The sequence below is a fragment of the Manis javanica genome, chromosome 8 (assembly GCF_040802235.1).
Source record: "Manis javanica isolate MJ-LG chromosome 8, MJ_LKY, whole genome shotgun sequence".
NCBI lineage: Eukaryota > Metazoa > Chordata > Mammalia > Pholidota > Manidae > Manis > Manis javanica.
This window is the reverse complement of record NC_133163.1, coordinates 84,088,562-84,102,717: the sequence shown is the minus strand read 5'-3', so window position 1 is coordinate 84,102,717 and position 14,156 is coordinate 84,088,562. Positions and strand designations below refer to the sequence as shown.

Genomic DNA, 14,156 nt, shown 5'->3' with positions numbered 1-14,156 from the left:
GCCCTGCCGGTTGACAGCTCCGTGTATTGCAGTCTCCCTGAGAATCACCAGCAGGCCCCACATTCACTGCTGAGACTTTTACCAGAACTGTGTGACCTTTGTAACCACAGCAGGTTATTTCCTTAATAGCACCTCTTGTAGAAAAGCAAGATTTTCGTGACCATAAGAGTCTATGCAATTAGGGAAATACAATCACACACCTGCCCTGAAAAGAAACCCATTGCACTGCAGGAGATTTGGGGGTGGAGCCGGGCTGTGAGGGCTTCAGTTATCTGACTCTTCAACCGTGCCTTGCAGCTTATCCAAACAGGAAAGGGGGAATCCCTGCGGATCAGGTCGATCCTGCGTTCCCTGGTCCCCACCGAGGACCTGGTTGGCATCATCAGCATTCCCCTGAAACTGCCATCCCTGAATAAAGGTAAGAGAAGCAGCTGAAGGCTGAGTCCCGCCAGTCTCCCAGAGGGCTGCTGGGTCCAGCGGGACAGTGCCCATGGGTACAGCGCTCCCCCCAGGCTCCCACTGAGGGGCATGCAGCCCAGGGGCACATCTTGCTGTGAGGAGTTGTTCTCTGCTCCTGGTTCCAGCCAGCTACTCTGTCCTCTGCATCCCTGTGTCAGAAACTCCCATACCTACGTCCCATCGATATGGACAGTCCAGACCTCACTGTCCTCCAAACCCTGTCAGAAAGGAGGCTGATGGGATAGGATAGTGAAAGCTCTCAGCACAGCCTTCCTCCTCCTCTGCCCTGACGTCCTCCAGATTGTGTAGCTACCTGGGGCGACAGACGGATAGGGTCTGACACAGGCTCCCTTCTTCTGCAGTCCTGTACCTCAATGCCAAATGTCCCTAGGGCTCCTTGGGACATTTGGCATCAATCACAGGTACCTTTGCAAGACTTACAATCCCGCAAACCATTCAATTTCTCCACGTCATTTTTCTTGCCATCTAGGCGGCTTCCTCCTGGCAGATTGGGGAAGTGAAAAGAGACCATGATTCTGACTGTTAGAGTGTTTCCCAAACGGGTATTCTGCAGAACATTTTTTGTAGAAGATGTTAGTTAGTGTACATGTTAACAAGGATTTGGGAGTCAAATAAGTTGAGAAATGGTTTGGAACACCCCTTTTTTTCCAGCTTCATTGAGATATAATTGCTATCTAATTGCTTACATTATGTAAGTATAAGGTGTATGATGTGATTTGATACACATATATATTGCAAAACATTTACCCCAAGGTTAGTTAGCACATCCTTCACTTCACATAATTACCATTTTTTATTGTTGTTATGGTGAGAACATCTAAGTTCTACCCTTAGAGCAACTTTCAGGTATACAGACAGTACTGTTAACTGCAGCCACCATGCTGTATATTAGGTCCCCAAAACTCACTCATCTTATAGCTGAGATTTTGTACCCTTAGACCAATATCTCCCCATTTTCCCCTTCTCCCCAGCTCCTGGTAATCATCAATCTGCTCTGTTTCTGTAAGTTCAGTGTCCTTAGATTCTACGTGTAAGTGAGGTCATACACCTTTGTCCTTCTCTGTCTTACTGCATTTAGCATAATGCCCTCAAGGTCCATCCACATTATTGCAACTGGCAAGATTTCCTTCTTTCTTATGTGTGTGTCCATCACATATTCTTTGTCTGTTTGTCTGTTGATGGACACTTAGATTCTTTGCACACCTTGGCTGTTGTGGATAATGTCACAGTGAACATAGGGCACAGCTATCTCTTTAAGACAGTGATTTCATTTCCTTTGGACATATACCCAGAAGTAGGATTTCTGGATTATATGGTAGTTCTACTTACAATTTTTTGAGGAACCTCCATACTGTTTTCCATAGTGGCTGCACCAATTTATGTATGTCCTCACCAGCCGTGCACAGGATGCTCTTTTCTGTCTACATCCTCACCAGTATTTGTTATCCCTTGTCTTTCTGGTGATAGCCATTCAAATAGGTATGAGATGTTATCTTGGTGAAGTTTTGGTTTGCATTTCCGTGATAATTAGTAATGTTGAGCAGCTTTTCATGTACCACCTATTGGTCATTTGTGAGTCGTCTTTGAGAAACTGTCTATTCTGGTCCTTGGCCTTTTTGAATTGGATTATTTGTTTTTTTGCTGTTAAGTTGTATGAGTCCCTTATATATTTTGGGGTCCTCAGCAGGTCTAGTGACTAGGGACCAGGGCAGGCAGTAGTGGTGGCTAGAGCTGGTGGTGTGCACATGCTCAACTGTAGGGACAAGCTTTGGGTGCCTGGGCAGTGGCATAGGCCAGCGACAGACACATACGCAGTGACAAGAGCAGAGCCAGCAGCAAGGCCCAGGGCCAGCTATGGGTGCTGTGCACCTGCCTTCCTGCAGCTGACAGTAATGGGTAGTGCAGGCAGTAGCAGCCAGTGGTGGGTGTCTGCTCCCGAGTGCACACACAGTGAGGGGTATAGCCATTGCAAGGGTCTAGCCGGTGCCTTGAACTCCCTCAGCTGTAGAGGCCGGGGCTGGCTGCCAGTGCAGATCCTGGGCTCTGGCAGTGAGAAGAATGGGAGCAGGAAGAGACTCAGGCCACTGGGCATCTGCAAATGAAAACCTGTGACACGTTCCAGGGTTTCATGGCCCTGCTGGCTGTTGGTTTCTTGAGCGGCAAAGCTGACGGGTCCTTTGCAGAGAAGGCAGCCGGGAACCTCGGTGGCTGCCGCTGTGTGGCTGATACAGGTAGCCCCGGCCCTCCTTTCTTGTTCCTGGCTATCGCTAGCCCTCTCAGCTCTGCCAGCCTCTGGGTGGGGTCAGACTGAAGGGGGTCCTTCATGTAGTGCTGAAGAAGGTTGGGGAGCTGATGGCTCTCCCCGCTGCCCTCTTCCCAGCTAGGCCACTCCCTCCCATGCTGGCCCAAGATGCAGGCAAGATGCAGGCTCTCCTTCTCTTTTCTGTGCAGTTATTCTCAGGGTTTTGTTTCCCTGTGTTGAAGCCTATGTAGATCCATGAGCTCCCGTAGTGCTGTTTCTGTTCATGGATAGCAGACTAATTGTTGATCTTTGAGGTGGATGGAGACTTAAGGTCTCTTTGTCCTCAACCTTGGTGATGTCACTGTTGAAAATATCACAGAACTTCATGAAGCACATTAACATTATAGAACCTCTGGGGAAAAATAGGATAAAGAGAATAAATGTTGAACTCAATGTTTCCCCAACATTTTGAACACAGAACATTAATACCCCATAAAAATACCATTCCTCAAAACACCAGGTGTGTCTGAGAGATTAATTCAGCCTCAGCTGCCCAGACCCTACCCCTCCCAGGGCCCTGGAAAGGAAAAGCAGGCGGCATCCAGACGACAAGGTTCCTTTCCACGTGCCTCCCTGTCCTGCCCCGACCGCTGCACGGAGCGCAGTCTGGGCTTGAGGGCACTCAGTCTTTGCGGCTCAGTGTGCCTGATGAAGCGCAGTATTTAATTATGCTCTGTCTACAGCTTGATCATTAGGGGCTCTTCCTCCTCGTTTTTTGGTGTTCCAAAAAGGAAGAAGACTGCTTTTCTTTTTTATCCTCTTTCAAAATCCTGTCTTTACTCTCCAAGTCAAGCGATTTTTATCTTCGTCACAGTACTCCACACCTCACTTAGAACCTCTTTATTAAAATAAGATTAGAGTTACTGTATGCAGTTTCAAGCTACCAATGTGCTGTCTCTGAGCCTGAAGAGCGTGCACGTAGCACATCATTGTACTGTACCCCCAACATACAAATAAAATAGACGTAAATAATCTCAAGAGTATAGTTTATGATAAAAGACTTAGGAAGTGATGAGTTTTGAGTGTTAACTTTGTAACAATTTGCTTAGTTGTGAATTTTAGTTTTTAATGACGGGCATGTCTAACAACTGGTTTACAAAATTCCTGCAACTTTAATAATCAGCTCTTCCAAGCCACTTTAAAGCTGTCTCCAACACAATTATTGTATTATTTCCAAAATTCCTGTTGGCTTGTTAGGAGAATAAGCCACAGACAGACAAGCTCTGCACTGCCTGTGAGGCTGTGAGATGGGAGAGGGGAATGACCTTGTCCATGTGTCTTTCAGACGGATCGGTCAGCGAGCCCAACGTGGTGGCCAGTTTCTGCCCTGACCACAAGGCACCCATGGTACTGTTCTTGGACCGTGTTTACGGCATTAAGGATCAAGCTTTTCTGCTCCACTTGCTCGAGGTTGGATTTTTACCTGACTTAAGAGCCTCTGCCTCTCTGGACACAGTAAGTGGCTGAAATAAGAAAGAGTTTTTTCCATCATTGTAAATCAGTAACATTGTACCTCAAAGTGAACTTTTTCTCTGTACTCAGCAATCACATTAGTAGCCTGTGCTAAAAGGTGAGGAAACACAGGCACCAAGAAATGGAAGACCTTGATTTATTGGACCAGAGACTTAGATGTCGGTAAAGCTAACCTCAAATATTCAGTCCAGCTTCCTCTGTTGTGAATTTCTTGACCTCGGCACTATTTGTTATGGGGGTTGGGGGGGCATCCTGTACATTGTAGGATCTTTCACAGCATCTCTGGGCTCTACCTGCTAGGCACCAGCAGCACCACCCATAAAACAGTTCTAGAACTCACCACATGTCCCCTGGGAGACAAAATCACCCCCAGTTGAGAACCATGGCTCTACTGCTTATGAAAAAGGCAAGCTAGCAGCACCACGGGCTGGGAATGCTCTTCCCATGCTCCTGATTCATGCACTGACCATCAAGGACAGTCTGAGGCCCAGGGCATGACACGGTCAGGACCAGAGGCCAAGAGCAGATCCCAGTTTGGAAGTCACGGGTGAGGTGGAGTCATCCAACAGCAGTGGGCACTGAGACTGGAGGCCGCAGGAGCAGAGATGCCTGATGCCCCATGCCAGGACTAAGCAGAGAGACAGTGCACTGGGAGTCCTGGGTCCAAGAAGAAAAGCCACTTTGATCAGCTCAATTCTAAAAACATCTTTGCAGCTTAGGGCTGTTTTTAAAGAGCCACAGGCATTTCTTGTTCAGTCATAAAGTTTCTTAAAGGCTCCACCTGGTGTCCCACAGAGATAGAAGTCTGAGCTCTGTGCTGGATGGTCATCTAGCCTATACCTTAACCTTTCACTTGAATGTGTTACTCAGAAATGGATGGGGTTGCCCAGAAATGGAAAGCACTGTGAGCCTCAATCTGAATGGGAGCATCATCCCTATCTGTGGCACAGGGATAAGAAATGGTATGTCCGTGTAGATATTAGGGGCATATGATCTTTTTCAATAATTAAAACTGCTTCCACCACTAGTTTTGTTTTGAGCTTTTCCATAAATTCCTTTATTTAAAAAATAATACTTCTAACTTGTGGTACATTCCCAAGGTTCCAGATCAAGGCATTTAATTTTGTTTATAGACCAAATAAACAGCAAATGCTATTCTAGCATATGGTGTTCAAATCACATGCTTGTCTAAGCACCTTCACAGCAAGAGAAGTTTTATATTCAGCTCCTCAGCACGTGCTCTTTAAAGCATTCTCTTTTGAAAACCTTTAAGCCACTGGAATCAATGCTCTGTTCTTCCTCATTTTAGCAACTCTACTAAAGTGAGGTGTGAAAGATTAGCCATTTCTTTCATTATGATTACTGAAGCCTCTAGAAGACAAACTTTGGGCAGTTAATAGGAACACCCAGAAATGTGTATAGTTCAAAGAAAACAGTTTATCAAATCATAAGTTATAGAAAACACGTATAGATATAATGGTTGGGTGATCACAGAAAAGAATGATAATATTTCATTTCTGTGGATCTCAGGGTTCCTTTTGAAGTTCTGTAGTTTTCAAAAATGGTAGTTAAATATGCTTTGGCTATATATTTAGTGTAAGTAGTGGGCCTTTGTTGCATCCAGCCTGTCTAAGAGAACAGGAGAAGACACTGTGAACAAGAGTTACATCAGCGTTTTAGTGAAGGCCCCAGGTTTCTATGCCATGTGCACTTTTTCAGATGCACAGCTGGGTCCCTGCGGTGGGACCTACCCTCAGGTCATTTATCGGATTATGAATTGCTCACGAACTAAGTGATGGGGTTCAGATCTCCACTTGCTCTCTGTAAAATTGTCACAAAACCCAGTAAGCTGGAGAGCTTGCTTGGCCTTTAACCATTTACTGATCTCAAAATCACAAGAGGGGCCATTTGTGAGTCTCCATAAAGTGAGAAAGAAGAGTTAAACCAAAATAATAATTAGTAGCTTAGCAGCTGGACTTTGCAAACATCAATGATGTTGGGTTAGACCAGTCACCAGCTGATTTCAATAAGGGTTTGGACTTCTTTGAGAGAAACAGATGTTTGTGGATCATTTGGAATGAGTTAGGGCCAGCCAGCCTTTGCTTTTCTTCTGTTTAGTTTTTCTGTTAACCTGAATTTTCATTTAATGTGCAAAAGAGAAATAGATCTGCTGACAAGGAAGAAAGTTGTGCACTCTATCGTTATGAAACATTTTTCTGTGTAAGCTGCTTCCTCCTGCTAGATTGGGGCTCAGTACATGGGGTAAGCTTTACTCTCTTTCCTGGAGAGATTAACCAGTGTCCCGTTCACCTTTCCTAGGTTTTCCTGAGCACCACAGAGGCTGCACTTGCACTGAATAGGTATATATGCTCGGCTGTGCTCCCACTGCTCACAAGATGCGCCCCTCTCTTTGCTGGAACAGAGCACTACACCTCTTTGATCGACTCTACACTACAGACAGTATACAGGCTTTCCAAGGGGCGTTCCCTCACCAAAGCTCAGAGGGACACCATAGAGGAATGCCTGCTTGCCATTTGCAAGTAAGTAGCCCCTCCCCTGTTTTCACCTCTGTGTATGCATCCCAGTCAGCTGCATTTAATTGTACCATCTAAAACCTGATGAGTCCAGGAAGCTTCCAGGCCTTTGCCATATATCAACACACCCCCAGATCTCTCCTCTTAGTATGTGCTGGGTCCCCCATTTGCCACAGGCTCTTTCTGATCATCTCTTCCTGGAGGATCATCTCTCACCATGGTGAAGTGGGGGCACCGCTCAGGCTCTGTGGGGTTGGTGGACCAAGAAATGAGACTGTCTTTTAGGCCTGATGTGATCAGATTAAGAACTAATGTTTTGGATCCTAAAATAGAGCCAGAAGCAGATTTTTCCCACTCTACGCAGTGACCAGTCTCTTGGAGTATGAATCAAAGCAGCCCACCTCACAGACCTGAAGCAAAGAAAAAAGGCATCTCCAGTCCCAGCGGGAAATTAGTTTTCACCACTGCAGATGGCATCAGAGACTATCAAGGACAAAGGGTGGAGTCACCCCTGAGAGCCTTAGGTCCTCAGGAAACCACATCAAGGCAGGTCGGGTCAAAGGCAGAAGGGCCCTTCCAATAGCAGATCTAAGCGGCCTGGTCCAAGACCTTCCCTGCTGTTTTAAGCCAGTGCTTTTCCATCTCAGCTGTATATTAGAATCACATGGGGAGCCATGAAATAAATCCCCCAGTGTCTGGGCCACACCTCAGCCCACAAAATCAAACCTTAAGGGATGGGCCGCCAGCCTTTGAAGCTCTCCAAGTGCTTCCACAAGGCAGCCAGGACTGAAAGCGCTACATAGGGTTGTTCTGAAGACAGGATCAGCACACATCCCCTTCAGCAGCCAGCTGCAGGTGGTCCTGAGTCTGGGTGAAGGAGTTGTTTCTGAATAACCCAGAGAGAACTGTGTACCAGGGAGCTAGGGCTGCCTAGAAAACAGGACTTGATGGGTCTTTTTAGAACAGCAAGCTAAAAGGCAATCTCACACTTATATGTCAAGCATAACAATGTGTTTTACATCTTTAATGTGTTATTACAATTAAACTATCTGCTGTCATTTTTCTAAGGCTTACAGGCTTCAACTACTTTTGGGGTCAAGCTGTGTCAGACAGTACTCTTCACCTGGGGTGTGGAGTAGAGGCAGAGGATGGAGGGTGTGGGAACCCCAATCAAAGGGTTTCTCTCTGAACTTCCCTACCAAAAGCAGGCCCTATACTCTGATGCCACTTCATTCATTCCAAGATTATAATAACTGCATTAAGCTCATTAGAATGCTTTTGGTCTTGGAGGAGGCAAAGCTTAGTAAACGTGCATTCAGGCCTCTAAGAATCCACAGAACAGCCAGGGTTTCTTCTCAGTGGTGGCAAGGGAATTAATAATGAGTTCACACAAAAGGAGCCCCTCCCCGTCAGCACCGGTTCTGTGGTTGGCTGCTAACTGCGTCGGCAGTGGGCGCACACTGCTCTGCCTGCACTCATGTGAGCTTACCAGGGGCCTTAGGAGCCAGACCAGCCCAGGAGCCCCATCTTGCAACATTAGCTATCTCCTGGTAATCAAGTCAGGTTAGTAACACTGATCTTAGCTGCAAAGGTCTCTAAGTGATCAGACCTTGGGGAAAGTAGAATTTTATATCAAACCAAGCACTGAGCTCACAGCCCGACCACGGTAGTCTGAGGGGATTCTGTACGCATTCTCCTCTCAGTTCCTTTGGGCTCTAGATACAGCACACTGATACTTAACTAGATTTGCCATTATTTATCCTTAGTAAGTTAGGGATTAATAACATCAGAGATTTATTTCACTCCTTGATTTATTCAAAAAAGTCTTAAAATTAGTGATTTTACTTAATTGTAAGCAATGTGAAAAACTGAGGAATTTTACATTATAAGCACTAGCTTCAGCAACAGGGCCATTCACTCGCTGTGTGGTCTGACTGCCCCTGTTTGCCACAAGGCTAGCTCCTGGGGAAGCTGTGAACCAAGAGATTTGCTCACCTCTGTTCACACCTGTCCTCTGGCTCTGGGGCCTCTGAGGCTTCCGTTCCTCACATTCTGGCATTTAACATCAGCGTTACTGACTTGGCCTCCACGGTTCCCCCAGGCATCTCTGGGAAGGAAGGCAGAGGTTCAGGAACTGAACCCACATGCCCCGCTGGGTGGATGTCTGTGTGCCCTCTCTGTGGAGAGAATCCAAAGGTTCCACTAGGCTTTTAAACAGTTTGCCAGTCTAAAAACAAAAGCCAAGTCAATGGTACTTATCTCTCCTCTCTCCTTCTCAGAATTTACTGGCACCAAATACCAAAGTCATGAACTTCTTGATTATTTGATGAATTGTTCTCTGATTAGTCACTGCAGTGGCCTGTTAAAGGAGTTTTTGAGGACAGATCTTAATCCAAAGAAATGATTCCAATAGGGAGAATTTCACACATGGCTAGTAGTAACTCAGAGGGTCTTTAAGTTCCCTTCGGATCACACCAGTAGGTGGCCTCAGATTCCACCTGTGCAGCAGGTCAGCTGGCTTCTCCCTTGGCAGAGTGCAAGGTCTGCCCTTAAAGGAGGCTATAAAATCAACTGCACCTTCTTTCTGTTAAATTTTTGTGCATAACCAGTGGCTGTATTTTGAGTGTGCACAGACCCTAGAACATCTTTTCCTGTATGACTGGAATTTAACCTTAGGTATCTTGATGCATTAACCACACATCCCTCTTTCTATATTTTAGTGATACTCAGTTTTCGAGGTGTTTTATCATTGACTGTGGTTTCCACAAGATCTTGTGTTTCAGGAGCTAATTATGTTGAGGCTTAGCTCTGCTATATGTTCATTGCGGATGTATCTTTCATTCTTCCTTCATGTCCTTCCATATTTCTTTCATCCTGCCCTCCCGTTGTTTTTATTCCATGCTGCAGTCACCTGAAGCCTTCCATGCTGCAGCAGCTCCTACGCCGTCTTGTTTTTGATGTGCCGCAACTGAACGAATACTGCATGATGCCCCTGAAGGTAAACCTCTCTCGGCACAGAAACACAGTCCATGGCCCAGCAAACTTGCCTTGTAAAACACAAGGTCTTCACAATGGGGGGAGCAAAAGACACACTCAATGTGCTTTACTCCTCTGAGGGCTAACAAGATACCACCCCCAAAGTCAAACCCCTTCCTGAATGTCCAGGTCGAAGAGCAGGATCTGCCAGATTAATGAAGTGCTCCAGTTTTCTTTAGTTGCCACCACTGACTACTGGTTATTAGGCAGAGGTTATGGGGGTGGGGGTAGGGGCATGGATTTTGTGCTTTCCTGCTCCAATTGGGTGTTTAGAATGTTTTCAGCTGCAAAGATCTTTGAAGACCCTGTGATTATTCACCCAAGTACAGAAACTAAAATGTCCCTTTTCTGGTCCACACTCTTTTGTGCCATTTTTTGCCTTTGTAATGTCCTTCTAGTTTGTTTTCTTACTATTTTCTCTTGTTTTCCTCATTAATGAAAAGTAAATCCACCAATCTGCTCTATCTCATTCCTGACTTTCTCATAAATTACGGATATTTTTATCACTAGCCCTGGGAGCACCTGGGCCTGGGTAGGAGGGCACCAGAATCAGCTGACACAAGAAGGCACTATTTATCTTGGACCTCTGAGGCACTGGCCATAGTGCATATTCCTTGTGTCAGCAGTGGCCAGCCATGCCTGAAAATCATGCCTGATAATCATGCCTGATGATTTTAACAGAACTTTTCAGAAATAGCCCAAGCAAGGATTTTACTAGGGTAAACAGAATTCCCAGAAGCCTTTAGTTCAGTCTCTGTTTCCATGCCAGGCAGAAAGCAGCTTGTATGTTTCAGAGATCCTACCACCCTCCAGGGGCTCATTCTGTCTAATCTTAATCCCAAGAAGTACTTGAGCCGAAAACCACAACTTTCACATTTCAGCTTGGCATTGCTTCCTTGGCAGGCCTGTACTGTCTTCTGGATTCTGTCTCCCAAGAAGACAACACTGACTGCACATAGTAAACTCAAGTTTTACCTCTAGTACCAGTGGGATTTTTCTGAAGAGGATGTGGATCCCACCTGCTGGGATGGGACCATTGATAGTGCACTTCTGCCCTCTACTGGCCGAATGTGGAACTGTTGTAACGTAGCCAGGCCACCAGAAGGCTTGAGTGAAAAGCAAAGAAGCCCTGGGCAGAGGGCAGTGTAGATATACCTTTAGACCCACAGTATGCTCCCCATGTCAGCAGCACTTAGGATCTTCCAGACTTAGAAGCAAATGTATCAGGAGAAATTCTTGCCACACCTGAGTGGCTGGAACAGCAGCACATGGGACCACTTTCATAGGGAAGTGTTTTCTCATTTGAGTAGAAACATGTCCTCTCCATTTCCCAGTAACTTCCAGGAGCACATTAGGGAGCACAAGATAACCAGGCAGATTGCTCAGGCTCGTGCTCATTAAGCAGGAAAGCAGCCAGTTCCCCGTGGTGGTGGGGAGCCTGTCTGCAGATCACCCATATGTCTCAGCTGTGGGTCCCACGCTCATGATGGCTGCTTGCTGTTTTGTTCTCCCCCATATGTGGTGGATGCCTGTGGGCCTTCTCTATGTTAACCCGCTGGTGCGATCCTGTTCTGAACCTCCCAGCTTCTGACGAATCACTATGAGCAGTGCTGGAAGTATTACTGCCTGCCGTCGGGTTGGGGGAGCTACGGACTGGCCGTGGAGGAGGAGCTGCACCTGACGGAGAAGCTCTTCTGGGGGGTCTTTGACTCCCTGTCCCATAAGGTGATGGTAGCACTTCCTGAACAAAAGGGAGGCCCTCATGGCCCACACACCTGTGAACAATAATAACTAAGTTCTCTGCAGCCTTTATCTCATGCTGGGAACTGTGCATATCCTTCAAAGCAGATTACATTCATCCTTACCTCAACTCCCTGAATTAGGAACTACCTGAATCTCACTCTGCAGGAAAAGTAGCGGTTGAATAGTTTGCCAGACTCACAAAGCTAATCCATGGGAGAAGGACTTCCAGAGCAAATTACAAAACTGTTTCCTAGCTTCAGTCTTAAGGACTCACCCAGCCCCTGTCCCTTTTGCCCACCGTTGTGCAGCCCTATCAGCCAGCCTTGACCAGGATCAAGCATAGGGAAGCCTAACATCTGCTCTGATGCTGGGATTTATAGAAGACCTCGGGCATTCAGGGGGAGATTCTTCACAGCCTCTTGTTTGAATAAGAGACTGAGTGAGAACTGAGGGCTTCTGAATCCCAAGCCTTACTGTGCAGTCCAATTAAAATACAGTTCCAACTCTCAGCCTTACTTCCCACTTTCCTTAACCCAGTTTATTTAGCTCTTTGAGATTATCAGCTTTAAAAGCACAAAATGAGTCCATCTGACGGTCCTACAGACATCTGGAGCATAGAGGAGCTGCAGTCCTTTGGCTGTCTGCACTTACTGTTTCTTTCCTCCTGTATTCCTTAGGTCTTTTGTGAGCAGATAAAAGCTTTCCAACCCCATGCTATCTGTCTGAAATGTCTTCCTGTCCTAGTTAAAAGAGAAGGGGAGTGATACTGCGCCCTCTGCTGGTGGTGTCAGCTACTGAGGAGGCTGGCAGTGCTCTCCAGTCACGGCCTACAGCAGACAAGTTTATGGACTTTCCTGGCCTAGTGAGAACCATGTTAACCCTTAGCTAGTCTTGGAATTAATTGTTTGGGAGGTAATAACGTGAAGGCTTTGTGGATCGTCACTTCAACTTCCAAGGATCCCTCAGCCTCCACCAGAAAGTATTAAAGGGCTTACTTGTTCCCCATTTTGGTTAACCTGGACAAATGCAAGCTTTTGATTTCTTTCGGGTCACAGTGAACGGCTCTGCCTGGCTGGCCATGGCTCCAGTGTCTACTGACATGGTCTTTGTTTTTCCTCACAGAAGTACAACCCAGATCTTTTCCGAATGGCCCTGCCTTGTCTCAGTGCCATAGCTGGGGCCTTGCCACCAGATTACGTAGATGCCAGGATCTCCACCACGTTGGAGAAGCAGATCTCAGTGGATGCAGATGGCAACTTTGACCCCAAACCTATTAACACCATGAAGTGAGTCCAGAACCTTCTCTAAGCTGATCCCAGTGGCCAGTGTTTCTCTTTCAGAAGAAGCAAGAAGCTTAAGCTTCCCCTCCTTCCCTCCTGCCAATGCTGTCCATCACTTCCCTTGGCACTATAAGTCACTTCAGGCCCTGGAGTGTGTCCTCAATTCCTGAAGCTTTAATCCATTCAAATGTGATTATGTACTGCACTATTATGTTCTGAGCTTTCTTTTTTAAAGGGTGGGGTTGGTTTATTTTTTGTAAGAAATGGATGTTATCCACAAATAAATGTCATCTGAGGCACTGCAGGAACCACCCTGACAAATTATGCAATTAACTTATTAATGAGTTCTTTGACAAAATCTTTGCTCTTTGTGAATTAGGCCTGTGCAGTTCTCATAGCATCATACATCAAAACAGCTGCATAAATAACAATCAGCGGAGCTCCGGCAAGGCTTCGGGGTGAAGGCAAGATAGCATGGGGTCCTTATTTGAGAGCCTGGACCTATTCCTTACCATGCCAAGGGACAATGGAACTTTGAAACAACCCTAAAGTAGCACCTTTTAATTTCTCCCTCTGATTCTCTAGTACTCACAGGTGATGGTTAGGGCATGGACAAAATATTGGACAACACATGCTCAATATTGGCTTGTGGCAGTTCTGCTCCAGATAGGATTGTGTGTCTTGGGACATACAGTCTTCATCTCCAGGTGCATTTTAAATGCAGTTCAAAAATTGCTTTTGAGCAGAGAAAGTAAAATGTCCTATATGAGCCCCTTGGACTTGTGTTTTGTGGCAGTACATCTCATAAGAGACGCATAGCCTGGAACCCTTCCCAGGGGCTATCAGCTTTGATAATGTATAAAATTCATTTTTGGGAAAATTAAGTACACATTCCATCAGATGGAGCCTGAGCTGAGTGGATAGTGGGAAACAGGATCAAACCAGCTGTAAGGAAGAGGTAAGGGGCATGGTAAACCAAGCTGGGATCAAAGAGAAGGCACGTGTTGACTTTGTAGAACTTGGCCCTGTGAAAACTTTAGTATGCTGCAAGCTGACAGATGGTGTACCACTTGGATGCCTTTATCCACATGCTGAGACAGCACTAAGCTCTAGAAATTATTTGCTAATGACAAGTGGTTCCATGTTATGTTGTGAGTTCTAATTTCTTCACATAGGCCTCTGACATCAGTATGGGTCTTCAAGTAATAGGAGTAACAAGAACTAACTCTGAACTATGCAGAGTTAAGCCAGATGTGCTGAAAAGATGGCATCAAGCAGAAAAGCCCCTAATGGCACAGATATAGGGTC

The 14,156-nt window shown here is 46.0% G+C and overlaps 1 protein-coding gene across 3 annotated transcripts in view; it reads left to right on the top strand.

Annotated features, from left to right (window-relative positions):
• RYR3 (ryanodine receptor 3) overlaps positions 1-14,156 on the top strand; it is a 506,091-nt gene that overhangs the window by 390,423 nt on the left and 101,512 nt on the right. For all 3 annotated transcript variants that reach the window (XM_036998427.2, XM_036998418.2, XM_036998420.2), the window contains exons 46-51: positions 298-418; positions 4,068-4,237; positions 6,575-6,795; positions 9,697-9,787; positions 11,410-11,550; positions 12,691-12,854. In XM_036998427.2, the coding sequence (XP_036854322.2) occupies positions 298-418; positions 4,068-4,237; positions 6,575-6,795; positions 9,697-9,787; positions 11,410-11,550; positions 12,691-12,854 (908 nt within the window). The remainder of the gene's footprint in view (positions 1-297; positions 419-4,067; positions 4,238-6,574; positions 6,796-9,696; positions 9,788-11,409; positions 11,551-12,690; positions 12,855-14,156) is intronic.